At 51.7% G+C, this 24961-nt stretch overlaps 1 protein-coding gene across 2 annotated transcripts; it reads right to left on the bottom strand.

Annotated features, from left to right (window-relative positions):
• Positions 1-440: 440 nt before the first annotated feature.
• LOC135186716 (poly [ADP-ribose] polymerase 1-like) lies at positions 441-20849 on the bottom strand. Of its 2 annotated transcripts, none has more exons than XM_064164696.1 (5): positions 20652-20849; positions 4041-4109; positions 2612-2701; positions 1323-1423; positions 441-631 (listed from the first exon to the last, which is right to left on the bottom strand). In XM_064164696.1, exons 1-5 carry the CDS (start codon positions 20769-20771, stop codon positions 445-447), a joined length of 567 nt encoding a protein of 188 aa, XP_064020766.1. In that variant the 5' UTR covers positions 20772-20849; the 3' UTR covers positions 441-444. The 2 variants fall into 2 exon arrangements, with proteins under 2 accessions (XP_064020766.1, XP_064020765.1); XM_064164695.1 differs by lacking the exons at positions 441-631; positions 1323-1423; positions 2612-2701 and adding exons at positions 14080-14294; positions 15589-15707; positions 16550-16712 and having other exon boundaries at positions 4049-4121.
• Positions 20850-24961: the final 4112 nt, after the last annotated feature.

The raw sequence follows: 24961 nt of genomic DNA, 5'->3' as shown, positions 1-24961 counted from the left end.
AAATCAGAAGCATCAGTGGGTTTAGCACTTTGACTGCACAGCAAGGGTGGTGAAATTATTGTGCTCTGCTGCTCAGATCTTTATTTGATACTAGCCCTGTGTCAGTCTCATCTTGGTGCCAAGGAAGGTCATGGAGAAGATCATCTTGAGTGCAAATACTCAGCACGTGCAGGGCAACCAGGTGATCCAGCCCAGTCAAGAAAGACAGACAGAAAGACAGACAGACAGACTGACTTTAAAGCTGGCCAGAGGCCCCTACCCACCCATTAGCCTGTGTTTCACTCTCACTTCTTCCAGCGTGAAGGATGTCTACCTGCCCCCTCCCAGATTTGCTGCTCACAGCAGCTCTGGAGGTGCTGTGTGCAACAGCTCTGATCAGAGCATAAATGAAGCAGGTCGGCCTGGGAAAAGAACACTGCTTCCCTTTTTCAAAGGCCAGGTTTACTAAAGCTCAAGTCTGCAGCCTGTTGGTCTTACCAGTCTGATCAGCTGTCTGTCCAACCACCGCAGAACATGAGGTCCCTCCTCAGACTCAGCTCTGTGCACTCCCAGTCGTGCCATCAGCACAGCAGCTGCTTCCTGGTCAAACACAGCTTCTGTATGCTGGAGCTGACTCTGTGCATCTGCCCAGCTAGAGGGTTAGTAAAGAGTTAGTGCTATGTGCATTCCTCAGCAAAACTCCTCCTCTGCTCTGGCCTGGTAAGGCCTCTGAAATACTTCATCCAAATCTAGGCTCCCGAGTTCAAGAAGGACAAGGAACTGCTGGACACAGTCATCTGAGAGCCACTAAAATGCTGAGGGGACTGAAGCATCTACCTTACAAGGAGAGGCTGAGAGAACTGGGGCTGTGTAGGCTGAAGAAGAGACTGAGGAAGCATCTCGTTCATGCTGATCAATATCTAAAGGGCCAGATACCCAGAGTGTCTTCTCAGTGGTGTTCAGGGACAGGAAAAAGGGCAGTGAACACAAACTGGAACACAGAAGGCTCCATGGGAACAGAAGGAAAAAACTCTTCCCTTTGAAGGTGGCAGAGTACTGGAACAGGCTGCCCAGAGAGGCTGTGGAGTCTCCATTTCCAGAGGCATTTCGAAACCACCTGCCCTGTTCATGTGTGATTTATTCTAGGTGATCTTGCCCTAGTAGGAGGGTTGTACTACATGACCTTCAGAGACCACTTCCAACCCCTTACCATTCTGTGAAAACCCAAACCAGATTCATCCTCCCTCTGCCAAAACACTCTACAATGAATGCATGGCAGTAAAAGCCAGAAAAGCCCCAGCAGAGACCAGAATCCTGCCCCAGCCCCAGTGTGAGACACTCACTTTCTGGCTATGGTGGTGACACAAATGCGTTTCTGCGTACTGGAGTGTTGATACTGAGTCACAAACTGCACTGCCCCTCTGCCTCCCTGAGGTGCGTTGTGCTGCAAGCAAAACAAGGCAAGCCTTCAGAACAGGCTGGCTTTGCCCTGACTCTGCACTGAGGAGCAGGCCAGGGCAGCCACTCAGCAAGCACAGCACAAGCACAAGCTAGAGTTGGACCAGAGAAGACAGCCATGGCTGTAAGTGGTTTTCCAGCAGCCCACAGCATCAGGGGTACTGGGCAGATTTAGTATTGGATGTGTTCCTTAAAGGATGGCAACAACTTGTCACCTCTTGCAGTCAACATAAGAATGCCAATAGGAGGTTTGTCCCCAAGATGACCGTCCTATTCCCAAAAGGAGCAAGTGCACACAAGGGAGAAGAGACTTACACACACTGAAGTTCCTCTGGGGCACCCTTCCTAGTTTTTTGCTGCCATATGCTCAGAAACTCCTGTGCTTGCAGCCCAGAAGGCCACCTGTGTCCTGGGCTGCATCAAAAGAAGTGTGCCCAGCAGGACGAGGGAGGTGACTCTGCTCCTCTACTGTGCTCTCACAAGATCTCATCTGGAGTACTGTATCCAGTTCTGGGGCCCCCAACACAAGAAAGACATCATCAAACTGTTGAGGACTGGGAAGGGACTTTTTTCAAGAGCTTGTAGTGATAAGAAAAGAGGAAATGGATGTAAGCTGAAAGAGGGGAGACTCAGACTGGATATTAGGAATAAATTCTTTCCACTGAGGGTGGTGAGACACTGGCACAGGTTTCTCAGGGAAGTTGTGGATGCCCCCTCCTTGGAAGTGTTCAAGGCCATGTTGGACAGGGCCTTGAGCAATCTGGTCCAGTGGGAGGTGTCCCTGCCCTTGGCAAGGGAGTTAGAAGTAAATGATCTTTAAGACCCCTTCCACCCAAATCATTCTATGATTCCTCCAGGCAAAAGGTACTTCTAAGCCACCAAGTCATTACAATTTGGAGGACAAATTCTCCAGGAATTGGAAGGAATTCATCCAGTACCTACTGGGAAGAAGACAATTTGCTCTTTGTTAAAGAAAAAAATTCAAAGAAGACAAGGAAAGAACACAGGTTTTGTACAGAACCAAACGAGCAGGCAGTTTAGGAAAACAACCTCTGAGATTCCTTGTTTGACACAACACAACCAGTTGCCAGTGCATTTGTTTTGTCCCTGTAGAAAACAAGACGTTTGGAGTGTAAAACAGATGACCAAAACCAACAAAGGGGGCAGAACTGACCTGATTTACTACTTCAAAGTAAATGGCCAAAGTTGTGCTGGGATCCAGACTACACATTTTCCATTGAGATGTTCCTCCAATTCCAAGCTCCTGCAGAGAATAGAAGAGAAAGCAGCACTTTTGTACCTAGCAGCTGCACCGTAAGCAGTCTTGTTCAGTACTTCCACCAATAACCTGGGTGGAGGCACAGAGTGGTCCCTCAGCAGGTTTGGTGACGACACCCCATTAGGCACTGCTGCCACTCAGCCAGGCCTGCAGAGCTGGGCAGGGGGGAACCTCGAGAAGCTCAGTAAAGTGTAGAGTCCTGCACCTGGGCAGGAATAACCTGCACCAGAAAAGGCGAGGGGATGCCCTGCTGCAAAGCTGCTCTGTGGAGAAAGATGTGGGAGTGCTGGTGGACAGATTCGTCGTGAGACAGCAATGCGCACTCACGACCCAGAAGGCCAACGGTATTTAGGGTCCAGTTCTGGGCTCCCCAGTTCAAGGGAGGCAGAGAATTACTGGAGAGAGTCCAGCAGAAGGCCATAAAGATGATCAGGGGACACTGAAGTGTCTCTCTTATGTCTCAGTCTCTCTTATGAGGAGAGCCTGAGAGACCTGGCACTCCTCAGCCTGGAGAAGACTCAGGTAGGACTTGCTCATGTTTCATTTAAACCTGAGGATAAACTTCTTCGCTTTTGAGGGTAGTGGAGCACTGGAAGAGCTGCCCAGAGAGGTTGCAGAGTCTCCTTCTCTGGAGGCTTTGTAATGCTAGGCAACCTGATCTAGGTGAACCTGCGTGGGCAGGGGGCTTGAACTAGATGATCTCCAGAGGTCCCTTCCAAGCCACACCATTCTCTGGTTCTGTAAGGCAAGCTTGTATTAAATTCTGCTCAGAGGTACAGGTTACTTCAGGCCCTCTTCCTTGGACAGAGACTGCTTACAAAGGCCTGCAGTGACAGGATGAGTAACAATGGTTTGAAAGTAGAGCAGGGGGAGATTTAGGATGGACATAAGGAAGTTCTTCACAGTGAGGGTGGTGAAATACTGAAACAGGTTTCCAGAGGTGTGCTGGAGGCCCCATCCCTGGAGGTATTCATGGCGAGGCTCGACAGGGCTCTGGGCAACCTGATCTAGTTGAGAATGCCCCTGCTTACTGCAGAGGGGGTGGGACCAGATGACCTTTGGAGGTCCCTTCCAAATCAGCCTACTCTGTGATTCTACAGTTCTTACTTCTCGGCTGTGGATGGAGTTACCGAAGGCCATACCATTAAATGGCAGCAGGATGGGAAAAGAGCTCCTTCCAGAAGAGACTGTGCTTCCCTTGGAATGTTTCCAAACTGTTCCTCTCCTTGACAATCCTGACATCTATCTGAGCTGGAGGACTAGACAGAAGCTCTGCACCACTGTTTAGTTCCTCATTCGAGTCTTATCCACAGCAGCAACTCACGTTCTCCGAGACGCAGGGCCCTCTGGCGTCCAGCAACACGCACGGTGCAACAGCTCCTGCCACCTTCAGCTCCCTCGATGTCTAGAAAAAGGTTACCAGAAAAGAAATGCAGAGCAAACATTAAAAAGCAAACTTCTTCATTTTCTAAATCAAGTCAGTCAAACAGAGCACAGGCAGGCTGCACAGCTGCTCAGCTTTCAGCAGCACTGCGTGCGCACAGCCGGCAAGGAAAGCCTCTTGAGCACCTTCCCCCATCACAGAACGCGCTGGGTAGAAGGGACACTCAAAGGTCACCTTGTCCAAGCCCCCTGCAGTGAGCAGCGACATCTCCCAGTAGATCAGACTGCTGGGAGCCCCATCAAGGCTGACTTTGCATTCCTCCAGGGATGGGGCCGCCAGCACACCTCTGGAAACCTGTGCCAGTATTTCACCACCCTTGCTGTGAAGAACTTCTTCCTTATGTCCAACCTAAATCTCCTCCCGCTCTACTTTCAAACCCTTGCTCCTCATCCTATCACTACAGGCCCTTCTAAACCCTTTCCCAACTTTCCTGTAGGTACCCTTCAGATATCAACCTGTGTCGGGGTCCTCGAGCTGCACACAGTATTCCAGGTGAGGTCTCACCAGAGTGCAGAGGCAGTATCACCTCACCTCTCTCAGTCTGCTGGTCATACCTCTTTTGATGCAGCCCAAGATCCAACTGTCCTTCTGGGCTGCAAGTGCCCATTGATGGCTCATGGCCAGCTTGCCATCCACCAGTACCTGCAAGTCCTTTTCTGCAGGGCTGCTCTCAATCTGATCATCTGCCATCCTGGACTGATATCTAGGATTACCCTGACCTAGGTGCAGGACCCTGCACTTTGCCTTATTGAACCTGGTATTGTTCTTCTAGGCCCACCTCTCTAGCATGTCCAGGCTCCTCTGGATGACATCTCATCCTTCAGTCTTATCAACCACACCACACAGCTTAGTGTCATCAGAAAACTTGCTGAGCGTCTCCTCAATCTTGCTGTCCCTTTCTGCCTGGCTGCACTCCAGACACTCTGGCCCCAGCCTGTAGTGCTGCTTGGGGTTGTTGTGGCCAAAGTGCAGAACCCTGCACTTGGCCTTGTTCAATCTCATCCCATTGGCCTCTGCCCACCCATCTAGCCTGGCCAGGTCCCTCTGCAGGGCTCTCCTACCCTCCAACAGCTCCACAGCTGCTCCTAGCTTGGTGTCATCTACAAACTTACTGATGCTGGACTCAATTCCCTCGTCCAGATCATCAATAAAGATGTTGAACAGGACTGGGCTCAGCACTGATCCTTGGGGAACACCACTAGTGCCAGCTGCCAGCTGGATGTGGCACCATTCAGCACCACTCTCTGGGCTCTGCCATCCTCTCATCACAGAATCATAGAATTAAGCAGATTGGAAAAGACCTCCAGCCAGTTCTTGACTCCTTCACACTGACAGGAGGTATCTGGTAATTTGGCCACAGGAAAAAAAAAGCTGTGACAGCCTGGAAATATTTTTCTCTGGTATCTTTATAGCTATGAACAGCATTCAGCTACTTCATCTGAAAATAAAGCTCTGGATATGCCTTTAAATAAACATACGAAACCCCACGCTGGGCAGAAGGAAGAGGATTCTTATTTAGCTTAGCTGTTTAAATAGCCAAAATCTTACTGGCAATGAGTAATTTGTCTTTCTCAGCCTGCTCAAGATGTGCATTAGGCAGAAGGCTGCAGAAGGAGTTGCTTCAGCAACTCAAAAATATCTAGCCCCACGTTGGGCGCCAATTAAAAAATGTGATGGTTTGGGCTCTTACCCACCCCCCCACACTTTGTATTTGCCCCAGCTAACTCAGACGGACCCTGGGAATATAGATGAAGCAATTTATTTACAGCTAGCAAAATTTACAAGCAGCTATTTACAATATATACAATTATATACAATTATATACAGAAATATACAAAGGATAAACAATACAAAAGCACAACTCCCCTCCCAGAAACCTGAGTCCCCAGGAGGGGCTTTCAAACCACCCCAACACCTCCCCCGGCCCCTCTCAACCTTACTCCAGTTCTCAGGAAGAAGAGAGGTGCAGCCAAGAGGTTAGGGAGCAAGGTTAGTAGGAGCAGGGTTAATGAGATGTGACCAGGTCTGAAGGCAAAGGCAGAAGGGAAGACAAAATGGAGAAAGTTTACTTCTTCTTCCCAGAGTTCTCAGCGTGACTGTGAGAGAAGTTGACATCAATTGTTTTCATTTCACTGCCTGTTATCTAGTTCTGTTACCAAAACATTCCAGCTTGCTTCAAACTAGCACAGCTGTCTACAACTACCTGAAGGGAGGCTGTAGCCAGGTGGGGTTGGGCTCTGCTGCCAGGCAACCAGCAACAGAACAAGGGGACACAGCCTCAAGCTGTGCCAGGGCAGGTCTAGGCTGGATGTTAGGAGGAAGTTGTTGGCAGAGAGAGTGATTGGCATTGGAATGGGCTGCCCAGGGAGGTGTTGAAGCAAAGCCTGGCTGAGGCACTTAGTGCCATGGTCTGTAGTGCTGCTTGGGGTTGTTGTGGCCAAAGTGCAGAACCCTGCACTTGGCCTTGTTCAGTCTCATCCCATTGGCCTCTGCCCACCCATCCAGCCTGGCCAGGTACCTCTTCAGTCTACAACTGTATATCCTGTAACTATCTGCTTGTCTGTTGTGCTAAGCTATGAATACAAAGCTTCATTCCATTTCCAGAGCTGGCTGAGTCTAGTCTGGGTGATTTCCGCAGCGTGGGGGGTTGTAGACAGAAACAGACAAGGTAAAAGGCAATACAGACACACAGCAGCCCTCCCAGAAACCTGAGTCCCCAGGAGGGACTCCCAACTGGCCCCTTGACCTTCCCCCCTGCCCCTCTCAACCTTACCCCAGTCCCAAGGAAGAATGGAGGTTTGGCCATGGGGTTAGGAACCCAAATAATTAAAGAAACGGAGGGTGAGGCTAGAAAGAGATGCAGCTCACCCAGCAGTAGTGGTTATCTATGTTTGGATTTTAATTTTTGTACCTCTCAGCAAGCCTATGAGTGCAGTAGACATCAGCCTTGTGTTCCTTCCACAGCCTGTAATCCAGTCCTCCTCACCAAAACATTCTAGCTAGCCTCAAACTAGCACACCGGGCTTCTTGGGGGCTTTCTGTGGGCAGAAGAAGCCCAGGGAAAGGGCAGAACCGTCGAGAGCTGTCCTCAGCACACCTGCTCACACAGTGCCGGGTCTGGGGGGTGTTGCCAGGGGACCACATGGAATTTAAAGGGCTCAGTGGCCCAGCTCCTCATTCCAAGGCGAGCTTAGCGACCAAGGGAGCAGTGCCTGAGGGGTGGGGAAAACCAAAGGCCACACAACCCAACCCCTAACCTGCTGGCCTAGAACTGCATCACCATAGTAGGTAAGCATAGTGGTCTCCACCCGGCAGAAGAAGGGCAGGCTCCTGGTGCCAGCTAAGATGGAAATGCAAACACAGGTGGAAGATGAAATAGGCTAAGACACAGCCCACAGGCTGCAGTGTGCCACAGTCTCTCCTCTCTGCCAGGCAATTGTATATGCTGTGGACAGGTAGATTTCCTACTCAGAAGTGCAGCACAGCTGAAGGATAAAGCTGAAAGATTGAAGGATGAAGTTCATAGGCTTAGAAAACTCAGAGAAGCAGAAGATGAGATAGACAGGTGGTGCCAGGCTCTGGCAGCCCCAATGGAGAGACAGCATTACCCATTATCAGACACTAAGGGTCAGGTACCCCCTGTATCCACCTCCTGTCAGATTGAAGCTCGTAACTCAAAGGAAAAGAGGGAGGGGAGGCAAGTCCATGGTCAAGGCAGTAAAGAAACTCCTGCCTTGTCCATCTCCCACCCTCTGAACTCCCCCTACCAAATCATCGAGGGGCTGTGGCAACAAATTCCCACCTGCAGTGGTGGGAGTGTAACTTCAGTTACTAACTGTGCTCCCCAGGTGCCTTTGCAGAGCAGGTTTGATGTCCTGCAGGTCCAACTGGCCAGCCAGGAAGGTGAACCATAAGGCTTGGAGGAGTTCCCAAAATTAAAGCAGCCCAAGCCCTCCACACAAACATCTTGCATCAAAAAAAAGAGTTGAGCTATTGTCATAGGAGACTCCCTTCTGAAGGGAACAGAAGGCCCAATATGCAGACCTGATCCACTCCAAAGGGTGCTCTGGCAGGGGGGCTGGACTGGATGGTCTCCTTGGGTCCCTTCCAACCCCTAATGTCCTGTGATCCTGTGGTGGAGGGTCACATACAGGCCCCAAATGACTGTGTTTACAAATCTATTCATGCCCAGACATGTTGTCCCCCCGAAAGGTGTTACCCTGCCCAAACCTGGGGAAATCAAGTCAAGGGGGACAAAGGAGCACAATAAGCCTGGTGCCTTCGAGTCTGGCCTGGCCTGCTTGAAGGTTGAAGTAAGCATGTTATGTAAGCTCACCGCCTAGGGTGGGGATTCACCTGAGCCCTCTCCATATTTGGGGGTACTGGACCCATGGATTTCACCTTATTTGGTATGTTTTGGCCTGCTGCCAGACCCTCATTGGACAGAATTGTGGCCATCAATCTCGAGGTCATACCTCATAAAAAGGGACACTTCAGTGTTCCTGCCACCCCTCTCCTCTCTCCTCTCCTCCACCCACCGCTCCTAGCCGCTTTGCCGCTTTTGGGACCACTGCCACTGCATGATTCTGACCCACGGCACTTTGCACCAGCCCAGGGAGCTGACCAAGGTGCTCCTGGCCAGCTGCTGCTCCCAGCCCATTGTTCCCAGCTTGACCATGCCCGTGGAGCCTTCAGACAGCGCACCCCAATAATCCTTGAACTGAACTATTCAGACCCACGAGGGTCAACAACGTGGCTGTGCCGCACATATTTGGGCTCACCGAGACTGACCCCAGCCAGTGAGTAACTGAGCAACCTTGATTCGAGCAGCATTAGACTCTCAGTAATTCTACCAGTGGCACTTCCATGCTGCAGACTCTATCCAAACCTCTCCACAATCTCTGCTAAATTCCTGATTGCTGTAATATAATTTCCCAACCACATACAGAGAACCTGTGTGGGGCAGCTGTATACAGTTTGGGGAAGGGAGGGGAATTCCTTGTGTATATAATATTAAATTATTTAAACCCTTTTAAATTCAGCCTCATATTTCTTCCCCCCAAAACCCAGACAAACCCCTTCACAACAGATCCTAAACCAGTCTATGACTCTGATGATGTTTTGTGACACTAAATTCAGCATCTTAGTCTCCATATTCTGCTGTGCCTAAACCAGACCATGGGGTGTTTTGGGGTTTTTTTTTGTGTTGCTGGCCCTCCAAGAGCAGTTTAATTATGACACTTTATGTTGCCTTCCTCAGCTGTTAAATTATGGAGTAAGAGGAAGAAAATGGACATATTGTTTCCTGGTATCTTTCCTAAAAACAGTCACTTTTCAGTCTATGTAACTTGTGGAAGTCTTTTTTTGAGTCACACTTTCCTTCAAGCATTAGAGTTTACTAAGACTCTTTGTGAGGAGTCTGGGCTGGGATGTGGGAAGTGTCTAGCCTCAAAATGGCCAAGAAATACCCTAGGCAGGAAAACCAGGACTCTTTCTAATAGAGAGAAGCAAAACAAAGCACAGATAGGAAATGAAGTTATTCAAATGCCTGCCCAGGCGTTACCAGAACTTGGTTTGCTGACAGCCACTATCTGCAGAGGCTTGAATATCCTCAGTTTTGGCAGGCAAACCCACTTCCCAAATTCCTTTGTGCTAGATTAGAGACATGTACTTGGCTCAGCAACGTGAGCTGCCTCAAGGCCAGGTGCACCTAAAGATAACTGTATGGTTTGGCAGAAGATCAGGAGTCACAGTGAGGTAGGGGTCAGTCTCTTCTCCCCAGTATCAGGTGATAGAACAAGAGGAAAGGGCCTGAAATTGTGCCATGGGAGGTTTAAGGTTAGGTATAAGGAAAATATTCTTTACTGAATGCGTGGTCACTGGAACAGGCTGCCCAGGGAGGTTGCAGATTCACCACCCCTAGAGGTATTCAAGAAACGTGGACACGGCACTCTGGGACAAGGTTTCATGGCCATGGTGGTGTTAGGTTGATGGTTGGACTCGATGGTCTTAGAGGTCTTTTCCAACCAAAATAATTCAATGATTCTAAGGGCACAGAAAATACTGCAGCATTTTCAGGCATGTTTGTCTGCACCTGCATGAGTTCAGCAAAGGCATAGCTAAGAACCACTGAAGAGAAGCATATCTCTCCAAATCTGGTGAGGTTAAAATGCTGGGGTGTCTTTCAGCTGACTCAGCAGCTCCAAATATTTATCATAGAATCAACCAGGCTGGAAGAGACCTCCAAGCTCACCCAGTCCAACCTAGCACCCAGCCCTAGCCAGGCAACCAGACCATGGCACTAAGTGCCTCAGCCAGGCTTGGCTTCAACACCTCCAGGGACAGTGACTCCACCACCTCCCTGGGCAGCCCATTCCAATGCCAATCACTCTCTGCCAACAACTTCCTCCTAACACCCAGCCTAGACCTGCCCTGGCACAGCTTGAGGCTGTGTCCCCTTCTTCTGTTGCTGGTTGCCTGGCAGAAGAGACCAACCCCACCTGGCTACAGCCTCCCTTCAGGTAGTTGTAGACAGCAATGAGCTCTGCCCTGAGCCTCCTCTTCTGCAGGCTGCACACCCCCAGCTCCCTCATAGGGTTTGTGTTCCAGGCCCCTCACCAGCTTTGTTGCCCTTCTCTGGACACCTTCCAGCACCTCAACATCTCTCTTGAATTGAGGAGCCCAGAACTGGACACAGCACTCAAGGTGTGGCCTGAGCAGTGCTGAGTACAGGGGCAGAAGAACCTCCCTTGTCCTGCTGGCCACACTGCTCCTGAGGCAGCCCAGGATGCCATTGGCTCTCTTGGCCACCTGGGCACACTGCTGGCATGGTTGAGGGGCTTGTTCACACAGTGCTTAGAAGGCAGGGAAGATGAAATGTCCTGCTGCATTTCACACAAACATAGAATGGTCTGGGTTGGAAGGGACCTCAAGGATCATCCTGCTCCAAACCCCCACCGTAGGCAGGGACACCTCCCACTAGGGCAGGTTGCTCAAGCCTCATCCAACCTGGCCTTGAACACCTCCAGGGAGGAAGCAGCCACAACCTCCCTGGGCAACCTGTGCCAGTGTCTCACCACCCTCACTGCAAAGAACTTCTCCTAACATCCAGTCTAAATCTCCCCTCTGCCAGTTCAAACCCATTCCCCCTCCTCCTGTCATTACAAGATCTTGTCAATAGTCCCTCCCCAGCCTTCCTGTAGGTCCCCTTCAGATACTGGAAGGCCACTATAAGGTCTCCTTGAATCCTTCTCTTCTCCAGACTGCAGAGCCCCAGCTCCCTCAGCCTGGCCTCATGGCAGAGCTGCTGCAGCCCTCTGAGCATCTTGGTGGCCTCCTCTGGACTGGCTCCAACAGTTCCATGTCACTCTTGTGTTGGGGGCTCCAGAACTGTACACAGTACTCCAAGTGGGGTCTGAGGAGAGCAGATTCCCCACCTGGAGGGGACTTCTGGCACTAGATCCTGCTTCACATTACCCTACATCACCAGCCTCAGCTTTTTACCCACTGTAATTCTAGGATTTTATTTACAGAGTGACTTGGCAAAGTACTTTGTGGCCTATCTTTGCAAAGCCTTCATATTTTGCATAGCATCCCAGAAGTGGCCCAGAAAAGCAGAGCCATGGCAGACAAGAGAAACACTTAAGACAGTCAAATCTCTAGAGCTCTGCTGAAGATATGGGAAAAAGCCCTACAGATAACCCTGTTAAACTCACACTGTTCTAGGACAAAATGGAGCACACAAAGCACAAAGAAAGCACCAAAAGCAAAGGACTGCTTGAAAAGTTGAAAGTGCATCACTGTGCTTCACAACCCCCAAGACATCCAGAGGCATTTTTGCTCTGGATGCATGGATGCCTTTTACCTCTGCCTGCATGGAAGGTGGCAGGCTGCTGGACAGCTCATCTCAGCCTCCAGTGGTCCAGCTGTGTGAGGTCAGCAACAGAGAACCTGAGCAGCCTCCAACAGGAGCACTGCAGGACCCTCTCCACGTAAGCACCCACACGACTGCTGAATGCTTCTGGAGCAACTGCTTGATAGCCAAGGAAGTGTGGAAGTTTCTACTTCTTAATGACACACAGATCAGTTTAGGCTTGCTCTGCTTTGTTACCTGTGGCAGAGGATGATGTAGAATCATAGAATCAACCAGGTTGGAAGAGACCTCTAAGATCATCCAGGCCAACCTAGCACCCAGCCCTGGCCAGTCAACCAGACCATGGCACTAAATGCCTCATCCAGGCTTTGCTTCAACACTTCCAGGGATGGCAACTCCACCACCTCCCTGGGCAGCCCATTCCAATGGCAAATGACTCTCTGGGAAGAACTTTTCTCTGTGAAAAGAACTTCTCTCTGTGAAGAACATTTATACACATGCAAAGCTTTGTCCATCAGCCACTTATCTGGAGAACCAATATTCACAGAATCACAGAATAGTTTGGGTTGGAAGGCATCTTACAGGTCATCTAGTTCCAACTCCCCTGCCATGTGCAGGGACACCTCCCACTACATCAGGTTGCTCAAGGCCCTGTCCAACCTGGTTTTGAACTCCTCCAGAGAAGGGGCACCCACAACCTCCCTGGGCAACCTGTTCCAGTGTCTCACCACTCTCACTGGAAAGAATTTCTTCCTAACAGCCAGTCTAAATCTCTCCTCTTAAAGCCATTGCCCTTCATCCTGCCACAACAAGCCCTTGCAAAAAGTCCCTCCCCAGCTTTCTTGTAGACCACCTTCACATACTGGAAGACCACTCTAAGGTCTCCCTTGAGCTTCCTCTTCTCCCAAACTTTTGCAGCCTGTCCCCACAGGAGAAGTGCTTTGGCCCTCTGATCATCTTTGTGGCTGTCCCCTGGATCCTCTCAAACGGTTCCACATCCTTCTTGTGCTGTGGGCCCTAGAACCAGACACCGCACTCCAGGTGGGGTCTCATGAGATCAAAGTAAAAAGGGAAGAATCCCCTCCCTTGAGCTGCTGGTCACACTTCTTTTGATGCTGCCCAGGACAGTTTGTCTTCTGGGCTGCACATTGCCAGCTCACATTGAGTTTTACATCCACATTAATAAAGACTGAAAATTTGATATGGCTACAGCTCCTCTGAACCAAACATCACCCTCACTGGACAGTTTCACAGTGAATCCTTGCAAAACTAAAGCTGAATACAGCCTACAGCACCCACAGAGAAACCCCATGGTTTACAATAACATCTCTCCTACTTGTAGGACCTTCTTGTTCCTTACTTCATGGGGACAGTGCAACACTGACTTGCATTATGAAGCATGGCTCTAGGCAAAGTGACTTCTAACAAAAGCCTTCACCAACAGAGAAAGACTGACCAAAGCTAGCAAGTCACCTGGAAGCACTTATCTGTCAGTACAAGTTCTGCCAAGAGCCTCCAGTAAAGTTTCCATGCAAGGTAAGGAAATTTCAGAGGCACCACAGGGATTTAGCAAACAAAAGCATCCAAGTGTAAGCACTGTGTGGCCAGTAAGCACCATTAGTAGACTAGGTGCCTGTCACAGATCAGCAGCTCACAGATAAGAGATGTCAAATAACTTCTCTAACAGGTGGTTACAGCAGAGGAACCATGACTGCTAAGAGCAGCACACGAGTAGGCACAGAACCCAGTGCCCATTTGTACTAAGCATGCATTATTCTATGCCTGAAAGGCCTACAGCAGTTCTCCAAGCCACAGCTGCTAGCAGTGCCTGCATTTTCTCCAGGCAGCCACAGAGAGCATGTGGACTGCATGCTGCCAGAGCTGGGAAATGCCTGCTGTGATGGGCCTAAGGTCACAGAAGGACCAAACACTCCTACAACCAATGTTCTTTCAACAGAGCAGCAATGCCACTAAACGTTTAGTACATACTGAAGGCAAGCAATGGCTCCCCTCTTGACAACACCGTTTCTTATGTTGCCCACTTACCCTTCACTCTTGGTGGCTGGGAGCTGCTTCTTCAGGGTTTCTTTATCCTCAGCTTTCAAGATGCTGAAGCCCAGGAGCTGGGTGGCCCCATAGGCCGGGAGGAAGCCCAGCTCTGCTCGGCAGCTCACGAAGCAGTCCGAGTGGTACCAGTTATCTATCATTCCCAGCTGTGGCTTCTCAGGATGCACCATCTTCTTGGAAATTCGGATCTGGCCCTGAGGCAAGTTAAAACGACACAAAAGCAATCATTAGGCCACTCTGGAAAGAGTAGGATGTTAAGGAGTTAGCAATACGATGCTTCGTGATGCTCTACACCTGTAAAACAGCAACAGTGCCTCTGTCAAAGACTGCAACTTCAGTTGAAGCCCTTTCACTGCACTTCTGCTTTCCTCAATGCTCTTTCTAGGCTGTGAAAACTCAGCTTTTGAGGTAATTTTCTGTTGAAAAAAGCAGTCAACATCAGTAATCCTATAGGCTTCACTCCAACTCCCAGTAAGCTTGAACAAGTAAACTCACCTCATGCAGGCAACTCTAAAAATGAACTTTATGTTTCTACCACTCAAGTGTCACTGCCAATATGGCCTCATCCCATCTTACCACAAAAAACTTTTCAGACACCCAACCAAGTAGTAGGCTCAGGTGCTTTTAGAGTGCTCCAACAAAGAAATGTCTCCACAACCATCACCAATGTTTCTGCAGGTGCAAGCATACCAGCACTTGATACCCAACTGGCAAATCTATTCACATCTGTCAGAGGCTGACAGTTTCATTTTGCCAACTGTCTTTTAAAGCAGAGCACCAAAACAGCTGCATCACTGATGTTGTTCACTTTCACAGAGGTAATAGACTCATAGAATCATTAAGATTGGAAATGCCCTCTAAGTCCAACCATCAACCCAACACCACCACATCCACAGGTTTCCTGAACACCTCCAGGGATAGGGACTCCACCACCTCTCTGGGCAGCCCACTCCAATGCCAATCACTCTCTCTGCCAACAACTTCCTCCTAACATCCAGCCTAGACCTGCCCCAGCACAACTTCCAATGCCTGACCACTCTTTCAGTAAATAAATTCTTCCTAATATCCAACCTAAACCTCCCCTGGCACAGCTTGAGGCCATAATACAGACACACTGCACACAAGCAGAAATGGCCTAGATGAGGTGGAGAAAGAAGCCAACACCTTTGTAGTGCTGCAACAGGCAGCAGAAGCTGCACTTAGTGCTGGCACTTTTGCCACAGAAATGCTGGTGAGTGGTGCTCCACCCTGCTCTAAGACCCAAGTGAAAGGAAGCATTGGCAGGTTTGAAGTCCACACTACAATGCCCGAGGGATGCCTTTACTGTCAGCTGTCCAGGACACAACTGCTCCTCAGACACAGAAATACAGGCTCTGCAAGTGCTCTCCACATGCGGGACAGACAGGAAGCAATTGTAGAAGTCACTGCTAGAACTGGAATTGGTGGGAGGAAAGACAAGAGATGGAGAACTAAGAAAAGCTTTATAACCTTTTCTATTTTCTGTTCACAGCCTTTGCAAGTACTTCTGTTAGACTTGGCATATTCTGCAGCAAAATCATTGAGGCTCTTCTCAGCCTTGCCACCTCCTTCTTGTTCCCCTCCTTTTCCTAGAGACCAAAGCAAATACAGAGTTTGGCTTTAAAAGGCATTCCTTTATTTTCTCATTCTCTGTCCCAGATTGTTAGCAGCCTGGGTTAATAAAACTCTGCATTCCAGCATCTCATCTGTCAAGAATTTGAACACAGAGCAAGATAAGCAGTCCACACTGAAAAGCACTTTCAACACAGAAAGAGTAGCAACTGTACAGGATTGCTTATTCCAAAAATGCAAGACACTTTTAAAGGTGCTCTGAGCTAACCCTTTCTACTTCTTTCCCGAAAGGGAGATCTTGTTAAAGAACTGACTGTTAGCAGAGTGACAAATAGCTCTGCTTCAAAGCAGAACTCCTCCTCCCCACTGCCAGCTCCCTTTTATTTCTTATTACTACATTTCAACAGGCAGACCTCAATCTAAAACTGCTCAGCACCCTTGGTTTACACAGAGATGCAGCAAATTTAGTCTGCTCTGCATTCCACTTACTTGCTCCCCTGACTCACTAGCTCATGGTGTGGCAATTTTTGTGCGCTGCGGTGAAGGTATCATTAAACCAACATCCTGCAACAGCATTTGTTAGATACAGTATTAAATAACTCAAATTAAACCACACCAATAACTCAAATTAAAACACACCAATCCTGCTGCATTTCACAATGCATCTGCAACTGACTTGGATTTTGCCCTTGGTGACCTAACATGCTGGATCATACTGCCTAGTACTGGATGCAGAGACACCACAACTTCCAGTACCACTAGCTGAAAGGACGTGGCAATCACATAACCACAATAACAGCCCAAAAGGAAGGAGCACAGTTCCAGGTGAACCTCTATGCATTTGGAGGCCTCTGCTTACCTCCTCCAGGGCCTCCAGTTTCAATAGCTTTCTTGATTTTCTCCTGATCTTCCCACCGGAGCTCGGGGAAGCCGTCGATGTCTGCGTGGGACACGACTCGAGCCCGCTTCCAGAAGCAGCTGTAGTGGTGCCAATGAGGGATTCTGCCATCAAACATGGGTGACTGGGAAGAAAGCACATTAGGCAAGATGAAGTAACTCAGACAGAATCAAGGGGAAACAAAACCAACACCCCACTCCCAAAAAAACCCCAACCAACCAAAATGAGGATAAAAAGGAGTACCTGGGTAAATAGAAGTGATTTCTTGGGGTTTTTGCTCTTTTCAGTATTTTTTTTCTCTCAAATTAAGAGATGGATGCTATTTAGGACAAAGTCTAAGAAGATCATCTCATATGACAGACAAGCTGCTGGAAAGAGGTCCCAAAGGGCACAGCCACGAAAGGAGCACTTACCTAGCTTAACCAGTTCATCGCCCTGCTGCTTGCTTAGCCCATCTGCTTTACTCAAACAAGAAGGTCATAGCCTCAGCATGGCTCTATCAACCCTGAGCAGACGATGAGAGGTTTCTGCCCTGTGAGACTCAGGCCATCTGCGGCCATAAGCAAAGTGAAGTAGAGGTTGTGGAAAAAGTAACATGATTCTGTTCATCTGCCACAACCTCCTCCGAGGCAGCTGGAGCGTGAGAGGCTGCGGCCCTTGCGCTGCAGGAGCCCAAGCACAGTGCACATCTGCTTCAGAGCCACGTCTCAAGCAAACTGCCCGTGCCCGAGAGCCTGCTTCCAGGCACGAGACAGGAGGTGCAGCTCCAAGGACTGTGGGCTGAGGGAATTTCTTCCTGAGGAGGCTGCAGGAGGCAGACACAAAATGCAAGGGAAAGGCAAGAGCCCAGTGAAAGTCCTGCGTCAGGACTGAAGTGTCATAGCATTACAGAAATGTTTTGGTTGGAAGAGACCTCTAAAACTGAGTGCAACTGTCAACCTACAACCATCACAGCCACTAAACCATGCACCACAGTGTCATGTCCACATGTTTCTCGACCACCTCCAGGGATGGTGATTCCATCACTTCCCTGGGCAGCCTGTTCCAATGCCTGACCATGCCCACAGGAAAGACAATTTTCCTCATCTCCACCCTAAACCTCCCCAGCACAACTTCAGACCATTTCCTTCTATTCCCTGAATCTAGGGAGAAGAGACCAACCCCCACCTCACTCCAGCTTGTTTTCAAGTAGTTGTAGAGAGCATTGAGGTCTCTCCTTAGCCTCCTCTTCTCCAGACTAAACAACCCCAGTTCCCTCAGCTGCTCCTCGTAACACTTGTTCTCTAGGTCCTTCACATCAATCAGGTCCTCCCTGAAGTGCAGCTCCAGGGTGCCCTGCCTTGCACCTGCTTTGCCATGGAAGGGCTCTGCTTGTTTATGACTCACATGTGAAGTACCAACCTGGTGTTATTCTAATTTCCTAGCACACAAAATAACTGTACAGTGGTTTAGCTGCAAGTAATGCACACAAACAAATGCTGGACTAATAACATTCACCACTGCGAAATTACTGCTACTGCTGATCCAGAATTAACAACCTAGGAAAGCATTTTATGTGTCACTCATCAACAGGAGGAAGATATCCAAGCTGAGAACAACAGCATTTTGTGCATGAAGAGAAAGGAGGAGGAAAGGGCTTCAAAGACCAGAGTGAGACAAGGAGAGCTGGGAGCCCCAATTAAAACTAACCATCAACCAAAGCTGTAAGAGGACATCTGAATTCCCAGCTAGATGCTTTCCATAAGCCAGGATTTGCATTACCTGGTTACACTCACAGCACTACAGCCACACAGCAGCCACTCTGGGGTTGCTCTCAACCTATCAGGCACCAAACGTTGGTCACTCTTGACCTCTGGGCCCTGAAGAACTCCTCATGACTCTGTCCCTGACACAAAAGCTGTGGGATCACAAGGTACTGGGATGCATGAAGGGCACACTGCTGCCACAATCCACAAGACAGCCATGCAACCAGCAGCAGATCTCTGCTACATGGAGCTGTGCACCCACAGTGTGACTCCTCTCTGTGTGCAAAACGAACCTCCAGGCAAGCCAGACCTTGTTGACACAACTTCTTTCTGCTCACCTATCTCTAGGACACAGTTTCCCAAACAAACTATGGGAAAAGGAGAGATCAATTCACTTTCACGTTGCATGTGCAGATAAGAGAAACTGCTTAGTTCCAGCTGGAAGCAAAAGTTGAACCTGCTGATTCTGCAGGGGCTGAGTGCTCACCCTGTGCCAAGCACCGAGCATCTCACTGTCATTCAGAGCCCAGCTAACATTCTGGTTTGGGCTTCCCTTTAATTTCTTCTGCACAATCTGTCAAAGACCTCGGTGCACTGAAGGCAGCACTGAGGCTGCTCTGCAGGGGGTTTGCCCAAGAGGGAACAAGAGGCTTGGGTGCTCTGGGCTTTTGCAGGGGGGGATGCTCTGCAGCAGCGAGTGACAAGTGTTGTGTTGGCACAAAACCTGGCAGTGGGGAGAGTGAGCCCTTTGCATAAGAGATCAAGCAAATTCGAGACGTTGTGAGAAGACAAAAATCAGAAATAAAGAAAGAACTGAAATCACAAACGGGTGATGCAAGACCAGCAGTTCTGGGGAGATGGATGGCTCAAAGGCAGCTGCTCTGTGAGAGATGCCATGGTCAGAGCTGTTCCCTCCACGGGCCCTCAGGAGATCACTGAATAAACCCACCCCTGCAAAAGTAACACCGTCCCTGCGCTAAGGTATGCTGAGGGCCCACAGGCTCCTAAGCCCCCGCTTCCAGCCCAGGCAGACCTGCCAGCCCTGCCCCGGCAGCCAGGCATCCCCCGGGGCAGTGCCAGCCGCCCGTCCTCCCGCAGCCTCTCTGCACGGTGTCCCCGGGCACAAGCCGAGCGCGTTCTCCAGAAACGACTTCTGGGCTTTGCAGAGCGCTGCTCCGGCGTTCGCACCCCGCGTCCTTGCTGCTTTTCCATAAACAAACGGGCAAACCTTCGCTGCCTTTCCCAGGACACCGCCACACACCCATATCCAGCCTGCTCCCGCCTGCACCACCCCTTCAGCCCCCTTGCTGAAGACACGCCAAGGTCCCAGCCCGGGATGGCAACTCCTCGCCCTTCCCCGAGCAACCCCCCCAGAGTCTCCCGAGAAAGCAGCGTTGGGCTCCCCTGCGCAGAGGGACTTCTCTCTCCCCAGCCCCCCGGAGCCGGGGGCAGACTCAGGCCGCGCAGAACACAAGCACAGCTCTGCGGACAATTTCCAGCCCTCCAACACCAGGCGGGGCCCACTCCATGACCTTGCGAGCCTCTTCCCTAAAAGACAAACAATTCCAGGAGAGCTGGCTGCAGAAAACGCCTTCGCGTTCGGCTGACTGCGGTCCAGCTGCCCGTTCCGTGCCCGCAGTGTCCCGGGAAACACCGCCCGGCTGCTGCCAGCCCCAGCCTAGCCACCAGCCCTGCGGCAGCTCCGGGTGCTGGGCGGGGAAGCTGGGGGTGCTCACCACCCGCAGCGTCTTTTGCCTCTCTCGGTTTCTGTCTCGCATGCAAAACACGCCCCAAACGCAGACTCCTCTGCCTCGATGCGGAACCCCGCGGGTGACAGTCGGTCCCCAGGGCACGGCAAAGCCCAGCCACAGGGCTTGCCTCCCGCCGCCAGTCTCCCCGCTCTCTGCCCGCCGGGTGACAACAAAGAGCCTCCCTGAGCGCCTGAGCCGAGCCCTCCTCCTGCACAATCCGCGGCTAATGCACTTAACGGTGAACTCTGCACCGCTGCCCCTTCAGACACCTTTGAAGCCCACCGACAGCCCCCTGGGGACCAGCACCCCCCAGACCGCACGGCGGAGGGCGGCAGGCAGAGGTGCCGAGGAGATCGCAGTGAACGGCAGGCGACGGCACTTCTGCTAAAAATAGGCTGCCCCTGCCCCCGCAGCTGCGGCAGTGGAAAGAGGACGGGCTGAACAGCTCCGAAACAACGCGGCGGGCACAGGCAGGGGGTCTCCGGCCCGGCAGAGCTGCCCGCACCGCCGCCGCGGCGGCTGCCAAGCCGAGCGGCCAGCCCCAGCCCAGGCCTCGCCACGCGGTACCTGCACCATGAGGGCCAGGCGCAGCGAGTCCTTGGCGATGCTCTCGCCGCACTTCTTGCACGAAGCGCGGCCGCTCTTGGCGTACTCCGCCCGGTACAGCTTCTCCGCAGGCTCCGCCATCGCCGCCCCAGCTGGCGCCGCTACCCCCGCGGAGCCGCTCCGCGCTGCACAGCGGCCACGCCGCGCTGCTCCCCGCCGCCTGCGGCAGCACTAGCCGAGCACCGAGCTCCCACTCGCACTTCAGCAACCGGCCGGCTCTGTCGCTCGGGTGCCGATTGGGTGCGCCTGGCGGTGCCTGGAACGTTCCGGTTCGCCGGAGGGTATCAGGAGGCGGCGGGGAGCGGCGCGGGGCTCAGGGCGGCGGGCGCCCGGCACGGTGCGAGGGCTCCTGCCGCCCACGGGACGGTGCCTGGGCCCGGCCACGGCAGCCCGGGCAAGGCCTTTCGCCACCCGTTCCCGTAGTCGGGGTGGCCGGTTCCGCGGCCCGCGCTGAAGAACGGGTATCCCGCGAACAGCCCTGAGGAGAAATGAGCTCTGTAACAGAGAAGGGCTGTGGAGCGGTAACCGGCTCCTCCCGGCGCCTCTGCCGGCGCCTCTGCCGCTGCTCTGCCGCCCGCGCCCTCGGGCTGCGCTCTCACGGCCCGGCACTGCAGCCAGCACAGCTCCACAGGCGGTACCGGCTCCTGCAGCACCCACACCGGGGTCAGAACAACCCCCGGCAGTGCCGCAGGTTTGGGGCAGTGGCTGAAAAGCTGCCTGGCGGAAACGCACCAGGAGATGTGGCCGAGCATGAGCCATCAGTGTACCCCAGGGGCCAAGGCAGCCAGCAGCATCCTGGCCTGGATCGGGAATAGTGTGGCCAGCAGGAGCAGGGAACTCATGCCGCTCTACTCAGCACTGGCGAGGCCACAGCTTGAATACTGCCTTCAGTTTTGAGACCCTGAGTACGAGAAAGACATTGGGGTGCTGAAGCATGTCCAGGGAAGGGCAGGGAAGACGGTGAAGGGTCTAGAGAGTAAGTCTTAGGAGGAGCAGGTGAGGGAAGTGGGATTATTTAGCCTGGAGAATAAGGCTGAGACGAGCCTTCATTGCTCTCAAAACTCCCTGAAAGCAGGCTGGAGTAAACTGGGAGTTGGTCTCTTCTCCCTAGTATCAGGTGACAGAATGAAAGCAAATGGCCTGAAATTGTGCCAGGGGAGGTTTAGGTTGGATGTGAGGAAAAAGGTCTTTGCTGCAAGAGTGGTCAGGCATTGGAACAGGCTGCCCAGGGAGGTGGTGGAGTCACCATCCCTTGAAGGTAATTCAGGAAACGTGGACTTTGGGGTATAGTTTTGTGGCCATGATGGTGAGATTGACAGTTGGACTCAGGGATCTTAGAGGTCTTCTCTAACCAAAACGATTCTATGATTGTATCAAATGCTGGGCATTTGCCCCACCATGGGACCTGACTTGCTCTCCAGTGCCAAGGTGACCCTGACCAGTTGCTTTCCCCACCATGGGGACCCTCTTCAGGTGCTATGGTCTGGAGTAACTCACCCCTCTGAGGAAGTGCAGCACGCAGCTTTTGGAGAGATACCAGTGAGTCTGCAGAGAGCCTGCACAGATGCCTCCTTTCCCTCCTTTCAGCTCCATGTAGAGAAAAAGTGGGGAGTTTGTGCCTGGACAGGTCTGGAGTATCCACTGAATCTTGGCTTTTTGTCTCCTGTAGCAGGTGATATCCTCTGGTGTCAGCAGAGGGCACTGGCTCCGTAGCTGCACTGGAGAGAGGAAGAGGAGAGCACCGAAGTTCTTCCAAACCTTTGCTAAGTACTTGCAATTATTTTATAGTGATTCTGGAATTAAGTTCAACTAAAGTGGGATGTTCAGTCCTGGATGGGCTTCAGACACAGATGTCAGTCTGAGCAGCATCCCAGCAAACCTGTGTGGCCTGAGATGTCAGTGCACCTCTAATGTCCTGACTCCCATCTCCCAGGTTGTAGTGGGTTTGCCATGGGAGTTTGCAGTGTTTGCTTCACAGCGAGCCCACCAACAGCCTGCAGATTGACAGTGTGCTGGGGATGGACAGATGTGCCAGAGCGGTGTGTTGCCCTGGAAATCCATGAGGAATTAGTTCAGGACCTGCTGAGCCATCTGGACACCCACAAGTCCATGAGACCAGATGGGATCCATCCCAGGGTGCTGAGAGAGCTGGCAGCTGAGCTGGCCAAGCTGCTCTCCATCATTTTCCAGCAGTCCTGGCTCACCGGAGAGGTCCCAGGAGACTGGAAACTGCCAACGTGGTCCCCATCCACAAGAAGGGTGGGATGGAGGAACCTGGGAACTACAGACCTGTCAGCCTGACCTCAGTGCCAGGGAAACTGATGGAGCAGGTTAGCTTGGGGGCAATAACTGCGCACCTGAGGGATGGCAAAGGGCTCAGGTCCAGCCAGCATGGGTTTAGGAAGGGCAGATCCTGCCTCTCCAACCTGATCTCCTTCTATGATCAGGTGCCTGCTTGGTGGGTGTGGGGAGGCCTGTGGATGTGGTCTGTCTGGACTTCAGCAAGGCCTTTGACACTGTCCCCCACAGCAAACTGCTGGCTAAGCTGTCAGCCCATGGCTTGGATGGCAACACTCTGTGCTGGGTTAGGAACTGTCTGGAGGGCTGAGCCCAGAGAGTGGTGGTGAATGGTGCCACATCCAGCTGGCAGCTGTCACTAGTGGTGTCCCTCAGGGATCAGTGCTGGGCCCCATCCTCTTTAACATCTTCATAGATGATCTGGATGAGGGCATGGAGTCAGTCATCAGCAAGTTTGCAGATGACACTAAGCTGGGAGCAGATGTGACTGGGTTGGAGGGCAGAAGGGCTCTGCAGCAGGACCTTGACCGCCTGGACAGATGGGCAGAGTCCAAGGGGATGGGGTTCAATAGCTCCAAGTGCAGGGTGCTGCACTTTGGCCACAACAACCCCATGCAGAGATACAGGCTGGGGTCGGAGTGGCTGGAGAGCAGACAGACAGAGAGGATCTGGGGGTGCTGATTGATACCCGCCTGAACATGAGCCAGCAGTGTGCCCAGGTGGCCAAGAGAGCCAGTGGCATCCTGGCCTGCATCAGGAATGGTGTGGCCAGCAGGAGCAGGGAGGTCATTCTGCCCCTGTACTCTGCACTGGTTAGACCACACCTTGAGTGCTGTGTTCAGTTCTCGGCCCCCCAGTTTAGGAGGGACATTGAGATGCTTGAGCATGTCCAGAGAAGGGCAACGAGGCTGGGGAGAGGCCTTGAGCACAGCCCTACAAGGAGAGGCTGAGGGAGCTGGGATTGGTTAGCCTGGAGAAGAGGAGGCTCAGGGGTGACTTTATTGCTGTCTGCAACTACCTGAGGGGAGGTTGTGGCCAGGAGGAGGTTGCTCTCTTCTCTCAGGTGGCCAGCACCAGAACAAGAGGACACAGCCTCAGGCTGTGCCAGGGGAAATTTAGGCTGGAGGTGAGGAGAAAGTTCTTCCCTGAGAGAGTCATTGGACACTGGAATGGGCTGCCCGGGGAGGTGGTGGAGTCGCCGTCCCTGGAGCTGTTCAAGGCAGGATTGGACGTGGCACTTGGTGCCATGGTCTAGCCTTGAGCTCTGTGGTAAAGGGTTGGACTTGATGATCTGTGAGGTCTCTTCCAACCTTGGTGGTACTGTGATACCCTGAAAACATCCCTAAGGTTTTGGGAGTGGGGAAAAAAGCCTCTGCGGCACACTAGGTGGTGCTGCACACACAGAGTTGGGTGCTGGTACTCGGCACAGCAGAGTCTTCGCTCTTTCCCATTGCTGTCTGCTTCGAGAACTTCTGTAAGAAGCAGTGGTTCTGAGGCCAATTTAATCTTGCACTGGAAAAAATGGACCCAGGGGAACTCATCTGGATGATCTGACCAGGAGCTGGGGGAGGATGCTCCCCATGCTGCCTGCCAGTAGGTTTCCCCAGTTTGGAGGTAATTAGCGTGGGCTCGCTTTTCACCCATGTCAACAAACCTGCTGCTACCTTGCTCTGTCCAAGATTTTCCAAGAAAAGAAGCCCCAAGTGACACACAAATAAAGGTTGACTCACAAGAATTGTCCTAAGTCAAGTCAGTGACCTGTTTAACTTTGCTCCTGCCTCTCCCAGTGACCATCTGCCAGGAGCTGACATAAGAAAGGCCAAAGGACCAGTACTTGCTCTCCCAAACATTTTCCACCCTCCTGGGATTTGTGGCTTAGAGATTTCCTGCATGTTATTACCCCGGGGGGAATTTTTTCTTCCAAGAATTCGTGTCCAGTTTCTCTGAAATACTCTGTGTTTATATGGTGTTTA

The sequence above is a fragment of the Pogoniulus pusillus genome, chromosome 25 (assembly GCF_015220805.1).
Source record: "Pogoniulus pusillus isolate bPogPus1 chromosome 25, bPogPus1.pri, whole genome shotgun sequence".
NCBI lineage: Eukaryota > Metazoa > Chordata > Aves > Piciformes > Lybiidae > Pogoniulus > Pogoniulus pusillus.
Note: the sequence above shows the minus strand (reverse complement) of the source record. Positions and strands in the feature narration are given on the sequence as shown.

What these genes read in the sequence shown, in the direction of transcription:
- LOC135186716 (XM_064164695.1), bottom strand. Translation starts at nt 20,771, where the DNA reads ATGGCGGAGCCTGCGGAGAAGCTGTACCGGGCGGAGTACGCCAAGAGC. An exon ending in AACTGGAGGCCCTGGAGGAG is followed by an intron (nt 15,708 to 16,549) that starts GTAAGCAGAGGC and finishes TTTGGTCTCTAG; the next exon opens with GAAAAGGAGGGGAACAAGAA. An exon ending in GTGAACAGAAAATAGAAAAG is followed by an intron (nt 14,295 to 15,588) that starts GTTATAAAGCTT and finishes AACTTGCCTCAG; the next exon opens with GGCCAGATCCGAATTTCCAA.